At 38.4% G+C, this 26,369-nt stretch overlaps 1 protein-coding gene across 2 annotated transcripts in view; it reads right to left on the reverse strand.

The window, feature by feature from the left end:
* Positions 1-1,049: 1,049 nt before the first annotated feature.
* The window catches only part of pard3ab (par-3 family cell polarity regulator alpha, b), a 76,670-nt gene continuing 51,350 nt past the window's right edge, over positions 1,050-26,369 (reverse strand). For both annotated transcript variants that reach the window (XM_084119220.1, XM_084119219.1), the window contains 5 exons: positions 24,188-24,295; positions 23,142-23,372; positions 5,933-6,050; positions 2,968-3,095; positions 1,050-1,999 (listed from right to left, as the gene is read on the reverse strand). In XM_084119220.1, the coding sequence (XP_083975346.1) occupies positions 1,573-1,999; positions 2,968-3,095; positions 5,933-6,050; positions 23,142-23,372; positions 24,188-24,295 (1,012 nt within the window). In that variant the 3' untranslated portion in view covers positions 1,050-1,572. The remainder of the gene's footprint in view (positions 2,000-2,967; positions 3,096-5,932; positions 6,051-23,141; positions 23,373-24,187; positions 24,296-26,369) is intronic.

The following is a 26,369-nucleotide window of genomic DNA, read 5'->3' on the forward strand; positions in this document are numbered from 1 at the left end:
CTGTCGGGGGGCGGAGCTAATATGCAAAGAGGCGGGGCTTAAGTGATGCTTCTGGCACAGGCTGTAAGACCGCGAGTGGGTAAGGACTTTCTATTTAAATGATCAATAAAATCCATCAATCTATCATGTGCTCCAGAGGAGTGTGTGGCTGTTTTTGAAATGGAATACTAATGTACTGCATACTGTGCAGAGTGCAGTATGCACTGAATACTGCTTATATGTGGAAAAAGTGCATTATTAAATTTAATACTCGTTTTGTATGTATTTTGTATTTATAAAATTATTTTATATCCAATTATGTGTAAGAAAGTCTCAAGTTTTGGTAGTCTAAACAAATGAGATGACACTGGGGGCCATATGACATAGCATTATAAGCTATATGTGTACAGAGTTATACATATACACTTACATATGCATATGCATATATATATATATATATATATATATATATATATATATATATATATATATATATATATATATATATATATATATATATATATGCATGTATATATGTATATGTACTGTACATATATACTCTGCGTATATATGTGTGTGTGTCTACACAAGCTATACATGCTTTTATTACATTCCATGTGTATAATCACATCGCTAGGTTTTTTTACCCATACACACACAGTGCTCGGCAACCCAGTATACACACATACATACAGTTAATAGTATATATATATACTACAGAAATGGTAGCATGTCATTTCAAACACAGTCTCTGTGTGTGTGTGTGTGTGTGTGTGTGTGTGTGTGTGCGCGCGCATTTATGCATGTTTAAGGGAGAAGGGAAGACAATCTTTTTGTCTGAACTTTCACAGAGCGCTGTGGCCTGTCAATACAGGGGCAGCTGGTGTGGGTGATGAAAAATTCAGTGTGTGTCATCTGGGAGACAGGAACTCACACACACACACCTGGCAGACAGCAGTGGGTCGTGGGTTCTGTGTCTGTGTGTGAAAGAGCTCTGAAAATTTAATGAGGAGCATCAATTAATGACCTGCTATCTGTGACCCCATTTCCTTTCTCTCTTCTTTTCCTTTGAATTTTTGGGATTTTCTCTTTTCACTGGATTCCCAGGAGTCTCTGACTGTGTATTTTGTACCTAGATTTGTCGAGTTCTTCAAACATATGACTACATCCAGTGGTGTCGCTAGGTTTTCTGGGCCCCCTGTAACTCAGTCCCTTTTTTCCCCAAAACTAGCGACTCCCCTGACTACATCAAATACAAGTTTAACTGACAACTTTTACCTGATGTGTAAGAATGAATCTGATAAATCCTAAAAAAAAGCTCTACTTCACAAAACTTCATTAAAACCTGTGCAAACTGCAAGTTCTACATGGTTCTAGAGAGGAACAGGTCTGTGTCAGGCTGATTGTCAGAGCATGAAGGTCTTCAGAGCGAACCAAGAGACTTCTTGCCTCTGGACGCACCAATGAGCCAATGTCGATCTGGGCAGGACCACTGTGACCTCATAAAGAAAAGGCACTCGGGGAGTCTGTGTACAAGTGGCACACAAATATATGTTTGTAAGAGAGCCTTTGTTTGCGATTGCCTCTTTGTTCTCATGACAAAAACGGGTGCGTTTTCTCAGGTGTGTGTATGCGGCTGAGTCGGACAACCTGTGAAGGGGACGGTGGGACGTCCTGTCTGTGGGGCCCTTTAGAATCCTGTGATTCGTAGTCCAGCCGCATCGATGGGCATCTTCCTTTGATTTCCTGTTCCCTGCGTCTCTGCTCCTGTCGCAGGAGCTCCTGGGCCTCCAGAAGGACGCGTGCATTATACACTCCACCCACCGAGGTACCGCCGGCTCCCGGGGGAACGGAGAGGCCATTCCTGCAGCCGTGACGAGGAACGGTGCGCGGGACGGAACGATGTCCCTGGTAGCTGGAGTAACGCCCGCTGTCCTTCGCTGCCTGGAAACTGTCTCCGGCTGGACACGTCCTCGTCCAATCGCTCTCTGACGCCGGGGTGGGCGTCTTACGAGGGTGGCTACACATGCGGAGAAATGGGAAAGGTGAAAAGCTTAGTGTATATGTTTAAAGACATTCATAGTTTGTTCATATTGAAACTGGAAACAGGGGGCGGGACATATCAAAGAACTGCTTCCTTTTTTTTTGTGCCAATATCCTTTAGTTTTCATCACAGTCCAGCAAAAACACTTGACAGCTTGTATTATAGACGAGCACAATGAAGACACTTTCAAAATGAATAAAATCCAGTCAATTCCTTCATAATCACGAGGAGGAATTTATTGGATGAATTTTTCAACAACAAAAAAAATTAACTTTTTACATTTTATTTAAAAAAAAAAAAAATCTACATTTTGTCTATTTTTCTTATAGAGAGAGAATATAAAGTTGCTAAAACTGAATTTTGTCAACTTTTTGGTGTACATTAGCATATAAACTACCATTCAAAAAAAATTGGGGTCAGTATTTTTGCTCATCAAGGCTGCATTTATTTGGTCAAAAATACTGTAAAAACAGCAATATTGTGAAATATTATTACAATTTAAAAGATCTGTTTTCAATATACCTATATTTAGAAAATATTTTATTCCTGTGGTGTCAGAGCTGAATTTTCAGCATCATTACTCCAGTCTTCAGTGTCACATGATCCTTCAGAAATCATTCTAATTTGATGATTTGCTGCACAAGAAACATTTCTGTGCTGCTTGAATTTTTTTTGGAAAGCATGATTCATCATTTATTTGAAACAGAAATCTTTTGTAACATTATAAATGTATTTACTGTCACTTTTTTCAATTGAATGCATCCTTACAGAATAAGTATTATTTTAAAAAACAAATCATACTGACCCTTTCTTACAGCTAATAGACATGGACTACAAGCCACAAGCCACCTAATTTTGATTTCACATGGTTGTTTAAGTGCTTCGACCAATAGGCCTAAATAACGAAAAAGCACCATTGGCATAGATTCCACACAAACGCGTACCGTGGCAGAGAGCTGTACTGTCTCTGAGCATGTGTGAAAGCATCTCGGGCTTCCTGCCTCTGTAACTGCACCTCCACAGACACCGAGTGACGGCCAGATGAAGCCTGCGAGTGCGAGCTGCAGTTCGACTGTAACAGAAACAAGAGTTATTACCATGTTACTTAAACACAAACAGGTAAAAGTTCAGTAGAGAACGACTTTATGGAGTTATGGAAGGAGCATACAGACAAACAAACACTTAAGCTAAGCACTTACCAGGTTTCACTGATGTTTTTTTTGTGTAGAGGTCTGTGACATTAGTGCAGAAATGTGTTTGAATGCAACATTATTACCAGTCCTATGACCTTTAGCGTATTACTGCGGTTAATGAAACCATTAGAGTAGATTATAACCTATAAAATATTCATGGAGTTGGTTATTACTCTTCATAACAAAATTACAGCTACATTACAGTCCTCAATAGTTATTATAAAATTATCCATTATTCAAATGACCACATCATTAAAAATATGTGCAATTATTCCAGATCTATTTATCTCTATATTCTGCTCTACGTTAATTCCCAAAATCAATGCGAAACAAAAACTGAAGTATATATTTATTTTTAGATGTAACTATATTTATTACATAAACAGGCTTTTTTAACAATAAAATTCTACTTAAAATATGTTTTAGTTCTAAACCCTCATACATTTTTCATCTCCAGTGGTGCTAGTTTTATTCCTTCAGATTCAGTGACTTAAAGCGGTTTATGTGATCCTTGGCAATCAAACCCATGACCTTGGCATTGCTAGAGACATGCTCTACTAGTTGAGGTATACGTCTACATACATTATGCACTGGAATGAGGGGGTCACAGCAGACGTTAGGTGAATGTTAGATAAATGTTAGCTGGATGTTAGGTGAATGCTAAATGAACATTGAGTGAATATTAGCTCATTTTATGGTGAGGGGTGGATTTGTAGTGATAACATAATTAAGCACTTCTGTAATGTAATTCATTAAGAAATCACACACACACACACACACTAACACTTGGTCGGCACGGAACATAAGGGTGTAATTATAAACAATAAAAGACTCATTTAACACCGCCTCTCTCTCTCTCACACACACACTGACGGCTTTGTTCCACACTCAGAACAGTGTAACTGCGGTAAATTGCTCATGACCCATAAGAATCCATTTCTTTTATGGCAACATTTACATTGAGTTCCCTGCTCTCGTCACGCTCGGTCAAACAGATGAATGCCGTCCCAGGCATGCTCAATCAAGAGCCGATCCACACGGAGAATTCCATTAACTCTAATGAAGGAGAACAGCATGCTGGGATTGATTGACACAGCTTGCCAGCCATGTTGCCGTGGAGACAGAGGTGTTGAAGGATGAAGGATGTGTGGAGCCGGGTCATTTAGCCCAGTTCATTAACACACACACACACACTTCACTGCCTAAAACAACATCAGCGTCACAGGAACGTACCATTTGTTTGCTAAACAGATTACGGCATTAAAGGTCTGATACGAATGCAGTAACGCTATCTGATTTATAACAGCCAATGATGTTAATGTTGACTCACAAACACTCACGAAAAATGGTTAGTGGTCAAAAGTGGAAATTTTTCTGTTTATTCTCACCTGTCATCTCTTGAAGAGAAAAACTCCAAGAAGAAATGATGGACATGTTTGAAACACACCTGAATTGGATTTGATTTGGCTAGAGAAACAAAACTGACTCATTAAAGAAAACCACCCACCTTTATTCTGTCGCCTTTTGTTTTACAAAAAAATAAAGGGGTTTTAGGCATAATAAAAATAAAAAAAGGCCTTAGAATTATCATGGGGGTTTTGGACGTTTGGAAACTGGGAAAAATTTTGGGACTTACAAGGGGGAAGGTAAAAGACATTGAAGACGTTATTTAATACAGTTACATAATCACTACCATTACAAATTAAAACAACAAAAATAATTCCATACATTAAAGGTGTTTGAAAAAGTTGAGAAGATGAAAAAGTTTAAAAGACAAATTTACATTAAGGAAAATACACACAATACTGTGTGTAACAGTTCATTGAAACTCTCTCCCTGGAAAGATGATTACAAATGAATAATGTTAAAAATATTCCACACAGAAGAGTTTCTGAAATGGACAAGACCCCTTTTTAAGGAAGATCATTATCAAGTGCAACTCATTCCTGACTTAAAGGAATAGTTCACCCAAAAAAGACAATTCTGTCATCATTTACTCTTGTTGCAACACAAAAAAAGACATTTTAGGAATGTCTGAACTGTTTTGCCCATACAAATGAAAGTCAATGGGGTCCACAACAACTGACCTTCATTGTATGGACAATTTTGTGTCCATAAAAAGAAAATCAGTCATACAGGTTTGGAACGACAGAACTTTCATTTTTGAGGTGAACAATCCCTTTATTAGGACCTTCTGCACAAGCTTAAAGGCATAAGGGTTTTAAATTTACCTCAATCCAGATCATCATATTGAGTTCACACTCAATCCAGATTCTAATGATCTGGATTTAAATTCAATAGCTTAAATACTAAACAATTTCAGTCAAAAAAACGTTGATTTTTACTCTCAGACACACATTCACTCTTTCATGCCACAAACACACACATACTCAGCCAATCACAGTTCTTGCCTTAATTCATGATCTGCCGAAGCCATGGCTGCGGTGATATGGTTGAACAGATGAATGGATGGGTGAACAGTCCAGATGGATGAACACATGTGATGTTAGCATTGTTAGCGGATAATGTCAGTGTCAAAAGTGACATGCTCCTGCATGCAGTGGTCTCAGGTTAGCAGTTAGCGTTATCCCAGGCCTGGGGGTCATGCACGTAACCGCCCCAGTCCTCAGACTGTCTTATCCTTCTTGGGAGTTCCCAGAGACCATGGGCGTACGTCCAGTGATCATGGGTGCACACACACAGCTCACACACTCACCCAGGTCTGCTCCAAGCTGTAGGAGCGCTGGTGATCATCTGGCTCTACCTCTTCTTGCCTGATCTGCTGGAACTCCTGGCGTAAGCGCTGAATTCGGTCGTGGTTGCTCGGCGTCAGCCTGTTTGAACAGGAGGAAGAGGTCACATGATGAGACATTACAACATTACATCATAATCCCTTTGATCCTATACTCTCCGGGATGACAGGTGTTGGAACTGCGACCCTGTCTAAAAGGTCGCCTAGTTACGCTCCACTAACTTTATGAGAACAAAGGTCAAGGTGTCACACACGGTGCACAGATGGTCCAGATACCTCAATAGGCAAAAGACATGGACTCTCTGGGCTCCTATGGTCCACAAGATCAGATCAGGAAAACCCATAGGAGAAATCACCAGACACGGACAGTATACGTATAGTACAGACGTGAATGTGTGTGCTTGTGAGAAGGAACCAGACAGATTTCCTCTTATTAAAATTCCATGATCACATGTTGAGTGTTTACGATATAGAAGACAGCAACTGGGGATTTTTACACATGAGCAGATGCCCAGTTTTAAAACACACAGATGCAGTATAAATTCTGTCATAGGAAATGACTGAAGATAATTTGAGAACACAGTCGCAGACTACTCAGCACATATGGATGTGTCTCAAGTACATACATACATACATACATATATAGATACATATACATACATACATACATACATACATATACACATATATATATGTATGTGTGTGTGTTATAATATATGATATACAATATTATATATATAAATTAGAGATGCACCGATTACAATTTTCTTGGCCGATTCCTATTTCCGATTTGTGTGACCAGCCAATACCGATTTTTGTACTGATTTTAAGAACTATATTTGACAGTATACACAAACAAAAATCTACTTTTCTTCAATGCAAACTTTTATTTTCATAATAAAAGAAATGAATAAACATTACAAATTTTCCCCACACTGCACTAAATTACAGGATCTTATCTCACTTAAATAACTCTCATTCTGTCAAATAAAGTGCTCTAGGACTGGAAAGATGTACAAATAACAATGAACTGAAAATGAGTTGCTTAACGTTAGAAGTCCAAATATCAGTCAGCTGTAAAACTGATTGCTGCTTCGGGATCGGCTTGTAACAGGCTGCGTGTGTAACATGACACGAGATTAAACAACTCAGGTAACGCTATGTCGTAAAAGTACCGCCTACTCGGTATTGTATATTTTGGGCAATTTATCAGATTTCTGAAGCCTCTGTCCTGAAATATGGAGAACGGCTGGTCTTCCAGGGCCATAAATTCAATAATTTTCCTCATAATTGCTTTGGTCTTTTCACTGCTCATACCAAGGAAAGACAGGAGACTGCTGACTTGTGGCTGGCTCCGAGCTCTGGCTAGCTTTAGCCGCTTTCCCTTTTTAACTTCTTCAAACTAGGCATGTTCAGCTGATGGTATTTTAAGTGTCTAATAGAGTAGTGCGGGTATGACCTAAATTTGTAATACTGATGTATTTTATGTCGTAGAATAAAACGTGAAAGTATCTTGAGTTTGTGTTAACCACAGACCTTGTTTCAGCCATTTACTTTGGGACGATGGAACCGGAAGTGCTAAAATGCTAACTCGTTTCTGTGTTTTGGCCTAAACATGCAGATCCATGCATGTTATTAATTCAGTGTTCACTCTGATGGATTCAATTAGTTTCTGAGAAGAAAAAATTTGAATGATTCAAACCGACTGTAATGCGTGAGTCTTTTTGTGCATTTAAAAAAAAAAAAAACGACTGGCTCGTAAGAGTAATCTGTTCATGATTCAGACTACACTAGTCACAATGTATTGTTGTTTTTGAGCCCAGCAATGGTTAGCATTATTTGGCGGCACCCAGGGTTTTGTAACTCGTCACATTTCAGACTGTGCAAACTCACAACAGAATTATAATTTCACACATTTGACGTGTCAGTGCAGATTCAGCAGCGGCTGAGCGGCGCCACTGACACATACAGAAAAATACATATAGGTCAAACACTCATTCCAAAACCACCACTGAACTCTTACTCTTGGCATTGAAACACTTAGACCTGATCTAATACATACACCAATCAATACAAACTCATCAAAAACACACAAATACATCAACACCATGGAGCCATTTAATCCAATAAGAGGAATCAATGAAGAACTGCTGTAATGTTTCCGGAAAGTCTAAAAGAATAACCGTGCAACATCTAAATGCATTACAATGCCCAGACGAGCAAAGAAAGCCAGTGCGAGTGTGTGTGTATGTGCTGACACGGCAGTAACAGTACCTGTGTGAAATTACATTTCCATTGTCAGCTGCATTGACTTAAACACATTTGTTATGTCCTGACATATTTCTTTTTTTCATGTGCACACACAGATACAGTTTGAGCCAAACAGGATGTCCCTCTGACCTCATCATAGGATTACTTCTTTCACTGCCAACAGCTGGAGCCATTTAAAACAGTGGCATAACTCTTAGATCAGATTGAGAGACTCACAGGATTACACACATTCATTCTACACACGATGTGGACACACAGGGGAGTATAAAGGTTCACGTGACCAGTTGAAGTTACTCTGCAAACCTACAAAGCATAACACTCAATAATAGTACTCACTCAGTACTTTCAATATGATTAATCACCATAAACGAATTACAACAGAATGACACAAAGCCAGAAAATCCAATACATTTATGAAAATGCAACATTCGTAATGTCCTAAAATTGCTATTTGTGCAGACTAGCTATTTGTCTTCACAAATAGCTAGTTTCTTTGCTTGTGTGGGAGACATTAGACAGAAACATTAACAAAAAAAATGTGATCTATTTTTGAAACCACCCCTCCCCCCCCAAACTCAAGGGCAAACAGCTTTTACACTAGAACTATTGTGTTACGAATGAAAGCACTGTATATTTACGTGTATTGATTACATTTTTTTAAATTTTAAATCATATAAAATGCACAATATAAAGTATTATAAAAATCATTCCAAACCTGTATGACTTACTTTCTTCTGCGGAACACAAAAGAAAAATAATTCTGAAGGACAGTGGAAACCAAACAACATTTGAGACATTTCTCAAAATATCTTGAGTGTGAGTAAATTACAGAATTTTCTTTTTTGGATGGATTCATTTTTTTTTATCCCCTTAAAAGATCATCACCACTGTCAACACTGCTCTACTTCCTCCTGGCATTTTTATCTAACAGATGTGAGCTCAAAGCACCAGAATCAGGTCAAAATAATCAATACGCACCAACCATGGATAAAAATCACAGCATAGTAATAACTTGACTGTTTTATCACTTTAAATGAACAGAAAGGGAGTTGGGAGTAAGAAGGGATGAAACCAGATCTGTTTAAACTGACTTCTCACAGGTAAACACACATGCTTATGAAAAACACAGTTTAAGTGGGCACTTGAAGTTAATTTACCCCATTATTTTTCCTCAGCTCTATAAGAGCTGCCATTCTGTGGTCAAGAAAGTGCGTCACAATCAAAAGTGCACTTCACTGTAAATTCATCATTGATATGATTAACGGTCCAACCCACTATAACAACCTGACATTCACTCTCTCACAGCCTCATTTACAATCCTTCCTCACACAGCCTCATCTACCACTGACTCTCAGAGCCTCATCTAGCATTCACTCTCTCACAGCCTCATCTACCATTCTCTCTCTCACAGCCTCATTTAGTATTCAGCCTCTCCTGACATTCATCCTCTCATAGGCTCATCTTGAATTCACCCTCTCACAGCCCCATCTTGCATTCACTCTCTCACAGCCTCATCCAGTATTCATCCTCTCACAGCCTCATTTGCAATTCATTTTCTCACAGCCAGATCTACCTTTCACCCTCTCAGTCTCATCTAGTATTCAGCCTCTCACAGCCTAATCTGACATTCACCCTCTCACAGCCTCACCTATAATTCTTCTTCTAACTGTCATCTACCATTCACTCTCTCACAGCCTCATCTAAAATTCAGCCTCTCCTGACATTCATCTTCTCATAGCCTCATCTAGCATTCACCCTCTCACAGCCTCATCTTGCATTCACTCTCTCAATGCCTCATCCAGTATTCATCCTCTAATAGCCAAATCTACCATTCACTCTCTCACAGCCTCATCCAATATTAATCCTCTCACAGCCTCATTTACAATTCATCCTCTTACAGCCAAATCTACCATTCACTCTCTCAGAGCCGCATCTAGTATTCATCCTCTAATAGCCTCATCTAGCATTCACCCTCTCACAGCCTCATCTATAATTCTTCTAACAGCCTCATTAAGCATTCACTCTCTCTCATTTACAAATTACCCTCTTACAGTCTCATCTAGTATTCAGCCTCTCACCGCCTCATCTGACATTCATCCTCTTATAACCTTATCTACCATTCACTCTCTCACAGCCTCATCTAGTAACCAGCCTCATCTAACATTCATCCTCACAGCTTCATCTAGAATTCACTCTCTCAGTCTCATTTACAAATGACCCTCTCACAGCCTCATCTAGCATCTGCCTTCCGCATAAAGTAATATGCAGAGAGGGAGAAGTCTGATTATAATGACTGTTATGATCTGCAGGACTCATTACTAAAATAGCACATCTAGAGGATGCAAAGCCTCTGCGTACAGTCATGCAGCAAAGCTTTTAAAACCACTGATACACAAAAAGATAGATATGAGCAGATAAAAATCTTTCTCTCTTCATAAAAGGAATGAGTGTTCCACCTGAGCATATAATGCAGCATCTAATATCCATATGTAAACAGCTTCTGCCTCGTGAAAGAGATTTGGAGACATATGGTCTCCTCACGGGTCATAATTTGTTTTGAGAGTAGTGTGCATGTGATGTGAGGAATTGTGATAACGTCGGTTTTAATGTACTTTAAAAGAGCTCCAGTCGCTATTAGAGCATATAAGAATCACTATTGCCGTGGTAACCATGCTTTCCTGCTGAAATGGATAGACCACATTATTTTGGGCAGTTCAGGGCTTGCTATAAGTGCACAAATGTGTCAGAAATGCTGCTGTGCACTCAAACACCTTATTGAGAATATAAACATGAAAGCACAAAACAAAAACATTCCCTATGAACAGACAATATATCTATATCCATATCAGGATTGACCAATATTATAACTTTTTTTTTTTTTTTTTTTTAATTGATGGAGTCTGATTAGGTTGATAGATTAGAAGCTAATATCAAGTCTTGTTTTTGAAACAGTCATACTGCCCACCTCCAAACTCTTGTAAAGCTTTTCTGCAAGTCACAGCTGCCTGAAGGGACTGACGGGGTCTCTGTTCAATCTCTCTCAATCTCTGAGTGAAACAATATGTGCGGACATTACTGTAGCCACTGATACGCACTTAAACACAAACAGACACAAATGGGTGGGCATGTGTGTATTTGTGCTCACTGGAAATTGAGAACAGGCATAAAGTCCTGCCAGCTAACACTGAGAGGTGACAAAAAAAAAAAAAAAAAAAAAAAAAAAAAAAAACAGGCGCCAAGACTGTGGCAAACAGTTTCACAATGCAGAGCAGCTTACACACACACATATACATGAGGCTTTTGAGGCTCTTCCTGCTTATTTTTATTGTACAAGCAGCTTTTACATGAGAGTTATTTATCCATCTACAGTACATACTTTTTTGATCAAACAAATACAGACAAAAAATATTAAAATGCACACATCTCAGACTGTTTTTGTAAGTTACTATTTTTTGCCTTTTCCTCCCCTATGTTTAAACATGCAGGCACATGAAGTTGTATTTCAGTACTAACAGCTTCAATTAACCATTGTTAATAACTCTTAGTAATGTTAGAGCTGTCAGGGTTTTAATTGTGTTTCAACACTGTTCAGACTCTGAATTAATAAAGAGTTTAATAAAGCTCTTTTTAATAAAGCGTTTAACTCTGCAATTGACTTTCAGAGAGTCGAGTTACTCCGCTTAAAAGGGATCGACACAGTAGGAAAACGTCTTTAAAGGAGATTGAAGGTTATAGTGAGTATCTGTTTAAACGATGGTGTTGTGTTTATGTCAGATGTGCTGCTAATTTGAAACATACGGGAGCATAAACTCTTCAGGCAGTGTGTGAGGAATGACTCTAGTGGTCCATTGGGCTTCGAGTTTAAGTCACATCAAAGAATGACCTTCACATAAACACTCTCTCTCTCTCGTGCACACACACACACACACATACACAGATGGTCGAGGTCCAGAGGTGCTGTTTAGGCTTGTGTGGGATCTGTCTTGTAAATGGCTCAAGAGGCCTTTGCACACTCACACACAGAGTCACAGAGACCTGTGTGTGTGGATAAACAGTTATGATTGATTTCAGCACTGTCAGAGTCAGTGTGGTTCATCTCCCACGAGACACTGGTAGCAAAGTGGCAGTCAGACTTCACCTTTGAAGATAGGAGATTGTGTACATATGCCTTTCTGATCTGTTTATTGCGGAAACACTTGCAGGATTCACTCACTTTAAGTCCAACTGAACCTTTTCACAGACTGTGATGACACGTTTACACAGTTATCAACACTTGTGAAACAGTTTTTCATAATCTTTTTTTAAATTTTTTTTTTATACATTAACAATGCTATACTTATCGTTATCATTGCAATAACAATGCGTTATCTTACATTGGCAGTAAATTACAAAAAACAAATTAACACTGCTGAAAATTTGACATCTCTATTTTATTCCCTCTTTGGGAAAGTCATAGAAATGCCTTTCTGTGGATTTCTTTATTTAGCTGTTGGGGAAAGTAGGCAGCAGGGAGAGTCATGGCCTAGTGGTTAGAGAGTCAGACTGGTAACCTGTTGGTTGCAGGTTCGATTCTCAATACCGACAGAAAATGACTGAAGGTGCCCTTGAGCAAGTCACCTAACCCCCAATCTCTCCCCGGGCACCACAGCAAAATGGATGGTCCACGGTTTGCAGTGTGTGAGTCTGTGTGTTCACTACTCCTAATGTGTGTGCACTAACTTGGATTGGTTAAATGCAGAGGACAAACCCTGAGTATGGGTTTACCATAATTGGCCTAAACGTCACTTTCACTATTGGAGCAAATAGGCTACAATACATATTCTCTTCAACCCGTGGATTTGAAAAAAAAAAAAACCCCACGGCAACAGTGTAAAACTTGGCAACAATGACCACAGACAGCAAATATGTGAATATACAGACTATAGACTTTTGGAAACAATCAAAAGAACATATTAAACTGCAGTACAACAACCACAACAAATAGTGTATGAAAAAAACATTTTTTTACAAACCCACAGACACCATTTTTTCACCCACACAGAGACCTAGATACACTTACAAAAATGTACATTTCCATCCACAGTTTCTTACTACTAAGACTGTAATACTTTGTAACATCAGAAAACACCAAAGTATATGCATTAAAAATGCCATTTGGTAACTAAAACTGAATGTTTCTGTAAGTGTAAAATTCTTTGGCCTACACTTTTTTTGTGTTGAACTCCCATGCGACTGAGAAAGTATAGCGCACCTCAGCTCAACAGGCTGCACCATTTGAGGTATCATTCATGTCAAGGATGCCTTAAAATGTAATATTTATTATGTGCAATAATAATGATGCAAGAGGCAGCAAAAACGGGAGGGAGGTGGACTGCTTCTAAACAACTGACTAGAAAATGTACTTCGATTTGAAAGAATTCAATGATTATAAAAGAAAATTCCCTTCAGCATGAAAGACCTTCACAGTAGTATAGACTCTTATGGCATTCGGGGGACAATAGGAACTTTTGGAGCAAGAGAGGTGACATTTCCGCAAATGTCCATCAACGCTTCTTCCTGAATTGTATGAGCGAGACTGAAAAAAGAGCAGAGAAACTCTAGATGACCTACTTTCACCCTGACTGGAGTAAAGTCATCAGGAAACCACCGGACCATGGAACTATCACATACACAGTGCACAAGGGATACACACACACTTTACGTACAAACACATAAGAGTGGACCATACATCCTCTTTTTCCTAGATATGTCTGGATTTGTAAATTGGCTAAAACGTCCAGGTTTTTTTGCATTGTTTAAAGAAAAAAAAAAAAACTTCTGGAACCAACGCTGCTGAAAAAGGGGGCGGGAACTGTTGAACTCTATGGGGATCATATAGTGGTTTACACGTGGTTGCCATGGTTACAGAAGTCAATGATGTGAGTGAAGGGTGTGTGGTTTCCATGGTTACCGTCAGGCATAGGTGGGCACATTAGTGTGGTGTGGTTGCCAGGGTTACGGCACTGTGCATTGCGGGTAAAGAGCTTTCATTAATGTGACCAAAAGATAAGGCTAATGGACTGGCGGTTCACGAGCAAGGAGTGTGTGTTTGTGTATGGGAGTGTGGTTGTGTGTGTGTACGAAGCATACTGACTCCTAATAGTATTAATCCTGTGCATTTAAGGGAGTCAGTACTTATTGATTTCTCATTACTTCTGCTAACAGAATCATGTGTGAGATGTGTGTGTGTCAGATCGATAAGGCCAGAGTGATTCCCCGTTCTGATCATTAGATCTGCTTTGCCGATCAGTATCTTGACATAGGAGAGGTTTTACATTCAGAAACATTTTTAATGTCTATGACACAGCCCTGTAAACTTTAACATGAGGCCAGTTTAACAAGTCTAGACACCAAAGTAAGACAAACAAAGAGACAATGTGAATGCAGGGATGAGTATTAAGTGAAAAAGAAAAGTTTTTTCAAACCTCTATGCTTCTAATCGTCTTCCAAGGCAGCAGGAGACTCAACTAGTGCTGGTTGACTTCAATATAGTTCAGAGTTAGCATGTTAAAGTAGCAATGAAATGGAAGTAGTGACAGATTTGAGTGTACAGATTACCAAAAAAGAAAAAATGAAAGGTGGGTACTTGGTTCTAGTCTTGCAGGGGTGAGTTTAGACTAAATATTGGGAGTCCTGCATAAGTCACCAGAGAGAAGTCTTGTTTTACTGGAAGACCAAGTTATAACATTTTGATTAAAAATAACGAGAGAAAAAAAAAGAATCCATATGTATGGATGAATCGTAAGCAATAAGATCCATAACATGGATTTATAAAATAGATCTTCATTTCATGCCGACTTTAATGGAATTCTTGGAACTAAAGTTCTTCCACAATGATCTATAAATCTGCAAACTTCAAGACTTTAAGTTTTTCTTGACAAACATTCCTTTTTCTTGGTAATTATTGTAATAGGTCACCCTAAAATGAAAATTAAGTCATCATTTACCCACCCTGGTGTTGTTCTACTGCAGTATGCCCTTCTTTCTTTTTCAGACCACAAAAGGAAAAATGTTCTGCTCGCACTCATCCATATACTGTAATGGCAGTGAATAGCGACCAGCATCAAGCTTTGAAAAAAGAAGAAAAATCTACATAGCACACAGAGACATTGTCTGAAATAAGTCCATTGTGAACCATTTCATAAAAAAAATTCAGAACTGAATGATTTCACTGAGCATTCTGGGATTTCTTCTTGAAGCATATATCTAATGCTGCCTGCAATTTTGGCCAAAATGAGCATAATGGCTAAGTAGGCAGTTCGCTAGGGTTTGGAACAGACATAATGTCTTCACAGGAGAGATTGAGTAGGTGTGTGTGTGAGTATGTGATCTGTTGGCATGAATGCTCTAATTGGCTCTCTGTACTTCCTGTAACTCAAGCAGTCAGTCTTGTTAGCGGCACCTCACACACTTCACTGTACCTTTCTACATGTCAGTCAGGACATGTGACGCGAACAGACCTACAGAAAAACTCTGTTAACCATCATACACGGGCTGAGGAAACTCCCACTAAGTGTGCCTGAAAAAATCAGCTCATATTTATATCCAAGCCATGATTATGAGTTACGACGTTTGAATATGAACTCATAATGACTCATTCATCTGAGTGACACATTCTACAGCAGCCATTAACAACACAGAGAGTGAGATAATATTTCTAAGCTAATGTCTTATAAACGCACGCATACACGCAGAGCTCACAGCATGACTGGGCATGAGCGTCGACAACAGAACCAATTAAATCTGAACATGTAGCCGTGCGCACAGGGGGACAGTTTTAATGTCACACTGGAGTCACTTCTCTCTGAAATATGAAGTCGCCTCACACCAGTAAAACTGTCGGCAGCCTAACGTGGTTTAACAAAAACCTCTGACAAATCGCTAACTTATGAGGTGCCATTTCTGTTAGGAAGTTACTTTAGATACAGTGACTAAAACAATTAAAGAGTTTTCATTAACTAAATAAAGCTGAAATAAAATCAAATATAAATTAGATGAAAAATTGTGCCTTGGTGTGGGAAGAGTGGGAGAAAGAAAGTGTGCTTTCCATAGATAATAAAAGGTAATAGATAATAAAATGTAATTTAATGGGAAAAACATGGAAATAGTTGTTAATTTTTATCCTGTTGTTTTGCTTGGTCAGTGTCTTTGAGGATTTTGGTTCTTTTGCTGTTGTAGGCTGTAAGGACCTTTGATAACTGAAATGTGTAGAAGTTACAGACCCTTTCCAAAAAATTTGAATATCATGGAAAAGTTTATTTATTTCCATAATTCCATTCAAAACGTTAAACTTACATAGATTATAGATTCAGGGCCCACAACTTAAACGATTTCAAGTATTTAGTTGTTTATTTGTAACTAATTTGGGCTTCCAGCTCATAAAACCCACGAAAACAGGATTTCAAAAAATTAGAATATTACATGAAATCACACAGTAATTACACAGTGATACCATGGTCATTGAACCAGGTTTTGGTTCTTTTGGCAGTGTGGGCAGGTGCAAATCCTGCTGGAAAATGAAGGAAGCATGAAGTGCTCTGAAAATGTCCTGGTAGACGGAGACGCAGCCGTCTACCAGGACATTTTCAGAGCACTTCATGCTTCCTTCAGCAGACAAGCTTTATGGAGATGCTGACTTCATTTTCCAGCAGGATTTGCACCTGCCCACACTGCCAAAAGAACCAAAACCTGGTTATAAAATATTAAAAAATTTTGAAATCCTGTTTTCGTGGGTTTTATGAGCTGGAAGCCAAAATTATGTACAAATAAACAACTAAATACTTGAAATCGTTTAAGTTGTGGGCCCTGAATCTATAATATATGGAAGTTTAACGTTTTGAATGGAATTATGGAAATAAATACATTTTTCCATGATATTCTAATTTTTTGGAAAGGGTCTATATATGGAACTGTAATGCGGACAAGACTTGCCTGAAACTAATTTAGCTGTGCATTTCCTGAATAATAACTGCACACCTTAGAAAGTTTGTCAACCATAGCCTGTAAAAAAAAGATGGACGACAAGTCTCCACTTTCTTTCATTGTAGAAAAATGAAGCCAAAATATCCCAGAAACAGTCGTTGCCCATTACGTCATTTGGAACCTGAATGCGGAGTTGCGGTATCAAAGTCATACGCAAACACAGCTGTCCATCATGACGTTACACCCCATTTTTATAGCATCAAAGAACTAACTAAATCCAAACTTCTTGGAAAAACAAACACTTAAACATTGGCCAGCGTGATCAGAACTACCTAAAATGATAGAAACCAGTGTAATTGGATTTTTTTTAGTTTGGCTTGCGGCAGACATCAAGACAGCTTAGTTTTGGAACAGAGTCGCTATTCATTCCTTCACATGCTCAAGCCTGGTGTTTTCACGCCAGATGCAAGATCTACTTTACAAACAGTCGCACATGACACCCTAGAATAAGGAGGAGGAGAACAAACCACACGCAAATTTGGTTCTTAAGTGTAGAATGCTAAATACACTGAGAAACTAGCCTACTTGCAGTGGAGCTATATCCTGAAAAAACTAAGGCGTATAAAAAGACAGGGAGAGGAGAGGCACGTTCCCGACAGAAGAACAATGTTCTGTCAGTAAAGTAGGTCATCTTGTTGAGGGGTCAGAGAGAGGGCATCCACTCATTTCAGCGGAACTCTTCAATTCACACACACACACACACGCACGAACGAACGAACGCACAGCACACACACAAACACATTTACATACTGATCCTATCCTATCCTCATTTTCTACTTTCTAATAAAGAGACAAATGTCAACAAACCCACTCCTATTCTAGACACAGTGCAAAGCATGTCCTGTTTACACCTGGTATTAACATCAGTTTAAAAACACAATTTTGTGTTTATGTTTTTATTTCTGGATATTTAGGGATAATAATTGGCAAGCCAAAAATAGCATGTTGCTACCAGGTGTAAACAGGGCCATAGAAGTCATCAAGCAATTACCTTCTAATAAAAGCTACAGAGACAGTCCCAGAAGCAATTAAGGGCATAGTGGTGATCGAGGAGGTCTGGGATCTCAGTAACTCTGGTTTTTTGGGTCACCCTGACTCAGTTCTGAACTTTCGACCTCTATTTGATGTCACATCTCCAGTGATTACAAGTTTAGGCACACAAAACCGAGAAGATCTTAAACCATATGCCACATCACACAAAATACACAATCTGATGTCTCAGTGGAACATTCAGCTTTTAACAGATGGTTATTATCTGCTAATGTCTGTTTATTGTAGTGCTCAAGATTGTCGTCTGCATGTGTGGCCCCTTAATTAATAATCACAAGTTGTGGCAGATTAAATCCATTAGATGACACTGCAAATACTGGATTTAGCTACATTATGGGAGGCCTGTTTGAGCTCACTAAGTGAAAGAGAAAGATTTCTTCTGTTTGTGTCACTTGTCAATGTTAATCTACGCAATATTTTCATCAATAACAGACGCACAAGCTCAGAGACAGAGTTCTGCATGAAAGAAGAATTCTTTCTTTTGTGTTCCACAAAAGAAAGACAGTCATGAATAATTTATGACAGAATATTCATTTTTGGCTGAATTATTCCTTTAAATGAGCATTCACTGACTAGCCAGAGCGAGAAGGAAAGCGAAGGAGAGAAAATTACTGAGAAAACTTATCTCAGTAATTGTCTCAGAGAAAAAACAACATGAAAAGGGTAATGTAGCTCTATATTGTGTTGAACGTCTTCTGATCCATTCATCATTAGAGCATGTAAGTTGGCCCAAATGAGAGATGGTTCAACCACCAGCGCTGTTGGGCTTCATTAATGTCACCCCCCTGCTGTTCATTTATAAACATTAAACCACAATCAGACACAAACTCTCAGCGGCTGGGACCACAGACCACCAGCCTCTACAAACACACTGACCCCTCAGCGGATCTTTCCAAAACAAACCATGAGTGGAGTGTGTGGAACAGCCGCAGGGTCTGGAATATCAGCTGTGTTATGCTCACAGAAAAAATAACTTCCAATATAAACCTAAAGGACGTAGCATGCAAAAAAAAGTATATTTTACTTCTATCCTAAGATTTTGATGTGCTATATATAACACTCACAACAGAAAGCTCCCTTTCCCAGTCCTCCCAGAGCAAATATTCAAAATAAGGCCTGTTTAAAAGTAGAGTTTCAGCCTATTTCTGCTTCAGAAAATGCATGATAAACCCATTTAGCTAGTTTATCTTTTACTATACAGGATTAAAACAACAAAGCGACAGGCAAACAAACACTTTCTGTACAGTAAATCAGAATCTAAGACTTCATTTAGCAAATGCTTTTAAATAAAAGATAACATTTCAGATAAACAGACTTCTCAGAATTCTCTAGAATGTACTACACACTTATAAACATAAGAATCTAGCTGATTTATAAGCAGGTTACAATTACAGTTTGGGGTCTGTGTCATGATTTAGATATGAGGATCTAAATGCAAATTCCTCATCCTCATGCAAATTATGATTCATGACAGTTGTCATCAAGTTTTTACTTAAAAGGGTTTGTCCATAAAGACAATTTTCCAATTTTGTTATTAAAGGATATACAAAAATACATGTATTTTCTGTATTTTACCCGTATTTTCTGACTACGGTTGGTTATGCTCTACTTGCCTATGGGGTGTGAAACGATTATATCAGAAGTCATTACGATACTGCATTCATAAAGTATATTAACGTCTACTTTTACATACAAGATCTAGTAATATTCAACAACTCGGCCCATTCCGTTTAAAGAGATAGTTCACACAAGACTGAAAGTTCTGTCATTATTTACTCACTCGCATGTTGTTCTTAACCTGTATGCCTTCCTTTCTTCTGTAAAACATAAAAGCAGATATTTTGAGAATATCTGAATAATATTTTTTGTGTTGTTTGGTTCTCAATGCTCTTCAAAATATCGTTTGTGCTCCACTGAATTTTTACAGAACTTTCCTTTTTGGGTGAACTATCCCTTTAAAATACTGTGAACTACACTGCACACATTCAGAGGACGTTAAGCAAAAGCAAATCAAAAGTCTTAAATGTACAGAAGCACAAACAGCTTATTCAAACCTAAAGGTTAGAGGGTAGTGTAGACAACGATCAGGTAAAAAAAACAAAAAAAACACCTTGACTAACATTTTCCACTCAACTTGAGAGAGAAAAGAAATGTGTAGAATATGTTGCTTTTAACTGAAATCAATCTATTTAAAAACCTACATAGGTGGCATTTCCTTACAGTGGCACATCTGAATTTCGCTACCACTCATTGCTTTCCTCTTTACTCATTTATTTCTTTTAATTAGCAGTGGTGTCACACTCTCTTTACCCATCTATAAGCTGTGAGTTTGTTTCTGACGCTTTGGTTTTTCTTAATCCCAGCTTTTTTTTTTCCACGCAGCGTGCCAGGGAATGCTGATAATGAGCTTAAACTTGTGTGTGTGTGCATGTGTGTGTGTGTGTGTGTGTGTGTGTGAGTTCTCAGCGTGAATGCTGTGGGATTAGTCAGATGTTTACCCTCTGTGTGCGTTTGGCTGCTTTAATTGGCCTCTGCAACGTTCATTCTTTAAAATTCTCTACAGGGCTCACAGTCAACTCAGCAAGAGTACACAAACACACACACACACACTAAAGATCGGCAGGAGAAGGGAGGAATGTTGATTACACAGGGTGGTGGGAGACCTGAGACATGGACAGCGGCCCCATGGTCATCAGCTCAGATGTGAACAGCAAGGGCTCAGATATCCTTGCTCATAAAGACAGAGAGAAAAAAACCTACATAAATGGTGTGTGTGCGCACGTTGTCGCTCTCTGACTCAAATATAAGAAGTCAATTTAATAAAACCTGAGAGAATCAAATCCCAGCTCAGAGAGGAGGGGTCAGGAGTGGAAATGAATAAGAGAGATTGAGTTTAATTCATTTAAACAGCCCGTCTTACACACACACACAGCGCAAGGCATTCATCCCTCTTATTTTCTCTGATCCTTCCATTAACAATAAAATCCTCAGAGTGAGTCAAGAAAGAAAAAAAACCCATACCAACAGATCACAATAACAGAGATTAAACAGATTACGAGTCGAAGATCACAAACACACGTTCAAACAAAGCCGCATGCAGTCTGGTGGGTGGACAGAGACCCCAGAGAGAGAGATATTTATAATTGAACTCACACCTTCAGACATCAGCCACCGCTCTGATCTCCACACACTCCACACATATATATATATAAACATACAACGGACAAAGAGAGAGAAACATATAGAGAACCTTTTAGTATGCACAAACATCTCCTAAGACTCCTCACCTTGCATCTTAATGCATCATTACACCTCAACTGGACTTGAACTGCGTTGGTTTGTGTGTGTATAAGCCCTTTATCAGGCTTCAAAAAGTAGTTCTGCTGACTGAACAGATATATTTCTCATTTACGTAAAGTTCTGCACTGATGGTCTTAAACCATACTGCAGCTGACAGCCAGAACGCTGCAACGCTCTGATTTCTAGGTCAGATGCTCGGTATATGTATGTGTGTGTGTGTACGTGTGTGTCCAGCTAAAGCAGTTACATTGTAAAAATGAGACTATTATAGTTGGATTTCCACTGTGACCTCTTTCACCTCTTTCTCTGGCGTTGTCCTGAGAGTTTAGAAACTAACTGATGCCTCCAGATTGCTCATTTTCCGGACCCAACTGTGCATTTCAATGGTTTTCACAATACAAGTTTACTCAAGAAAAAGGACTTGGTCTGAAACTAGCCAAAGTCTCTTCTGTGAAATGTGTGAATGTGTGCGCTTTAGTTTAGGGTCTGAAAATGTGGGAAAAAAACAACTTGCAGGAGTCCTCACTAGGAAAAAGTTTAATAAATGTATGAAAAATGTTTTAATTAAAATCTAAAATCTAAAAAGTTGTGTGCATAATGCTGATGCAAAAAATAAATCAATAAAATAATTAAAGCTGAATGAAAAACAAGAAACATGTTTCTGTACAACCTTATTTAAAATGCCGCACTCATTGTCTCATTCTCAATGTCTATGGATGATGTAGACCGATTAAAAGATTTAAATAAAAGATTAATCATAGTTGCTAAAGAAAAACTGTTACAATAGGTTACAGGGATAGATGTTTTTTCCTGCCAATTTAATGACACTAAAAATGACTTCATGTTGATGCCAATGTCATCATCTTGCCATTATATGACATAACAGCTTCAATTCGCCTAAATATCCTAAAACATCACATCGGGCATTTCAGTCTTTTCAGACTGCCACAGCAACAACAACTTGGTTTTAACTAAAATGACCTGACAGTTTGAAAGAAAGCTGATTGGCTGAAACCCAGAAAACAGGAAGCTGTAAGATCACTATATATGCTATACTGTTTGCACACACACACACACACACACACACACACACACCCACACAATGGTCTCTAAAGACCATAAAAGCACACCCACCCACACATTGTGCCCCCTTTAAGATCCCCTTCCCTGTGCAGAGTTGTGAGGATAATTCCCACAGTCCCGTTTTCTGCATCTCTGTGGAATGACACCCACTTCCTGTTCCCTGAGGGTTCTTACAGGAAGTGGCCTTCCTGTCTCTCTCCGCCTGTGTTTGTTTTAGTCTCAGAAAAAACATGCAACCCTCACACAACCCAAACAAAACATTCTCACAAACTGGGTTTTATGAAAGCCCTCGAGAATACTTTCAACACTTTATACGACTTAAGGAGAAACACCTCAGACAGAGTGTTTAGAATAGCATCTTGACTTCAAAATGGCAGGTTAATCCATTAATAACTCAGGAAGTGGAAGGACTATGATATTTAGAAATGAGTGTCGTTACAGTAAATACCTGTCTGGCGTGGAGGGGTGCCCGTTGCGGCCGTTCTGTTTGTGTGTGTACGGTGAGTCCGGAGGTGTGTGGATCCGATGGTACCCGCCGTGCTCCAGCGAGCCGATGCCGGCGTACGGGGGCTCCTCGGGAGGAAGCGAGGTCAGGGTGGACTGGCTAAAGTCCTGGATCTCAGCATAGTCTCGTTCTCTGGCCTGACGCTGGCGAATCTCTCGCGTTTTAGCCTGGATCCTGCATTGAAAAAGCAATAACAGAACACATATTAAAAATAACAGAAAAACAAACAAGGAATAACAGATAGATCAAGATGAACGAAACACTAAAAATGACGAAATGAAAAATTTTTTTTTTTCCAGATTTATGTTGTTCAGTTTGGTACTAACCTAAACACTCGCCACTTGTTATAATGTTATTTATAAAGTCTTATATTTTGGCATCTTATTTGTTTCTTTTTCATGTCACTGTTTTTTGTGTATATTGATGCTTTGACAACACGTTATGCAAATAAACACAAAAGATGATTTTGGAAAATGTCAATTTTTTTGTCCATACAATGAAGATCAGTAGGGTCTCATGTTGTTTTGGACCCCATTGAGAGCTAGTTTCTTCACACGGGACCTTAAAAAAACACCTATATAACCTCCATCAAAAGCAAGATGATGAATGAGTGTACGAGTAGGAGATTAAGAAAGAAATTGAAAGAGTGGTGATATCTCAGCAGGGTCTCACAGGACAGAAGGGAAAACGGGAGGGGGTTCACATGGCATTATTAATAAAACAACATGAACACACACACCTGCAGGCAAACATACACACAATGAACTTTAAATGACAAACCTATTACACAAACATATAAAAAATATCAAAGTATCATAGTGCTTTAACAAAACACATTGACAAAACAAACAGGACTCAAACAATCATGAAGGAAGAGGGTTTGAGGAAGTGGGTACGGCTGGCAGGTAAAGTGTCAGGAAATGCCTCTGATTAAAGGCTGATGATGGGGGAGATTAGCTCTGACTGTGTGTGTGTGTGTGTGTGTGCACCTCTCTTGTTCTTGTCTCATTCTGCGCATCTCCTCCTCCGATACATGAGTTTCCTCTGGCTTCCACTTTGCACCATCCAAACGCTCGTCCTTACGGTACTTCCCAAACCTTGAAAACACATTTCAGGTTGATGAAACGGTTTCAACATCAATTAAAAAGCTAAATAACAGTGCATCTTAATTATAAAAAACATAAATCAATTTTTTTGGAAGCTGCATTCAAACGCTACTTGGCTCAAAAATACTGAGTATTCAACAAAAACACCGCTTCAATTTTAATGGGCACTTCTCCTTAAAATAAAAGCTCTTAAACCTGTCTGCTCTATTTAAACCGACATTAAAGCTCTTAAACCATCTATTCTAATTCATTTAACAAACTAATCACTGTTTTGCAACTCTGCAAAGCTTTTCTGCAAATCTTTGCTTTATCAAGCATATAGATTCATTATTATTCCGCTGACATGTGCATGTGAGCTGACTGAGGTGTGTGTGAGAAAGCTGAGTTTTTCAATACGTTTGTATGCGTATGAGTTCTGATATTCGGCAGAGCTCATTAATATGTAGAGTGCTCATTAATATGTAGCAGGTAGCTTTGGCTCAGTGAGGCAGATGACAGCCATTAAAACACTCCACTGCCCCAGCAGCAGTCTAAAATATCAGACTTTTCAAAAATGATTTATCTATTGCTGACAGATTCAAAAACCTGCGTTCTTGCTCTCTCTCCCCTCTAGTCTTCTCGTATCTCTCTAAATAACTTCATGGAAACTCAAACTTTTCTTCTGTGTCTTAGATTTGACTGTCCATTCTGCCTAGAGCTCAGGAACATACTGTCACTCCACAGAGCACACAAACTCACAGCCCATTAATATTATTCATTATCAACCACATTATTCTTTTTATTAATAGTACAGGTAATCTAGTTAGATGCATTGTGGTTGACCGTCTATATATACTACTGTTCAAAAGTTTGGGGTCAGTCATTTTTTTAAAAGAAATGTATTCTTTTATTAGGCAAAGATGCATTAAAGTGATATTACAGATATTTGTAATGCACCAAATCAGCATATTATAATGATTTCTGAAGGATCATGTGACACTGAATGCTGGATTAATGATGCTGAAAATTCAGCTTCGCCATCACAGGAATGAATTAGTATTTAGTATTTTGGTATTTATTTATTTAGAAAGCAGCTTTCAGGCTACACAGTAACTCCAAAGTGCTGTACATTACAAATAATGTAAACAAAAGAATACATACACTACAGAAGACAACAGAACACCCACCAATAAAACACCCATTAATGTATTAAAATGTAATAGAGAACAGGTATGACTTTAGACGGCACTTAAAGGTGTTTAAAGATGGGGGAGATCTAAACACAAAGGGCAGGTTGTTCCATAATCTTGGGCCAGTGACAGAGAAAGTGCGATCACCGTTCAATTTAAGACGCACTTGGGGAATACTTCTTTTTTTTTTTTTTTACAATTACATTTTAAAATATATTCAAATAGAAAACTGTTATTTTAAATTGTAATAATATTTCACTGTTATTAATATATTACTGTTTTTACTAGGCTATATTAATGTTATCACACAAATGTGGCCTTGAGCATAAGGGACTTCTTTCAAAAACATTAAAAATTCTTACTGACCAAGTGATGTAAGCACTGAAAATACTCAAATATTGTATGCAATTTAGAATTTTTCCATTAGATATTTTCCATCAACAGTCTTCAGTAATTAATACTAAAAAAACAACAAAGTTTCTCTTGAGTTTCATGCATTCTGGGACTACATAAACTGAAACAGACATTTAATGTTTTGACTAAAACAAAGTCTTTTTCATTTATGATTTAGCATAAGTGAAGTTTGCTAAGGCAACTGCAGCGCATATCTAGAAACCAGGATATTAAAACATGTAAAGAAACTTTGCTATTTTAAAGACCCTAGCAACCACCTAGCATAGCTCCAGAAACTAGAAGACCTTTGCAACAACATAGCAACAATGGCCCAGCAAATATCCACCTAAGAAATGTGTTGGCAAGATTTGTATGTGCAAACACCACTCATTTCTTAACTCACTTCTTTCACTAGTTTTGTGTTTTCTGCCTATTGTTGGCAAAGTCTTTGAGTCGGAACATGGTTGCGTCGGTGGGAGGCTCACTAGTCTTTTTATTCTATT

Source organism: Abramis brama, assembly GCF_963993115.1.
Source record: "Abramis brama genome assembly, chromosome: 7".
Lineage (NCBI taxonomy): Eukaryota > Metazoa > Chordata > Actinopteri > Cypriniformes > Leuciscidae > Abramis > Abramis brama.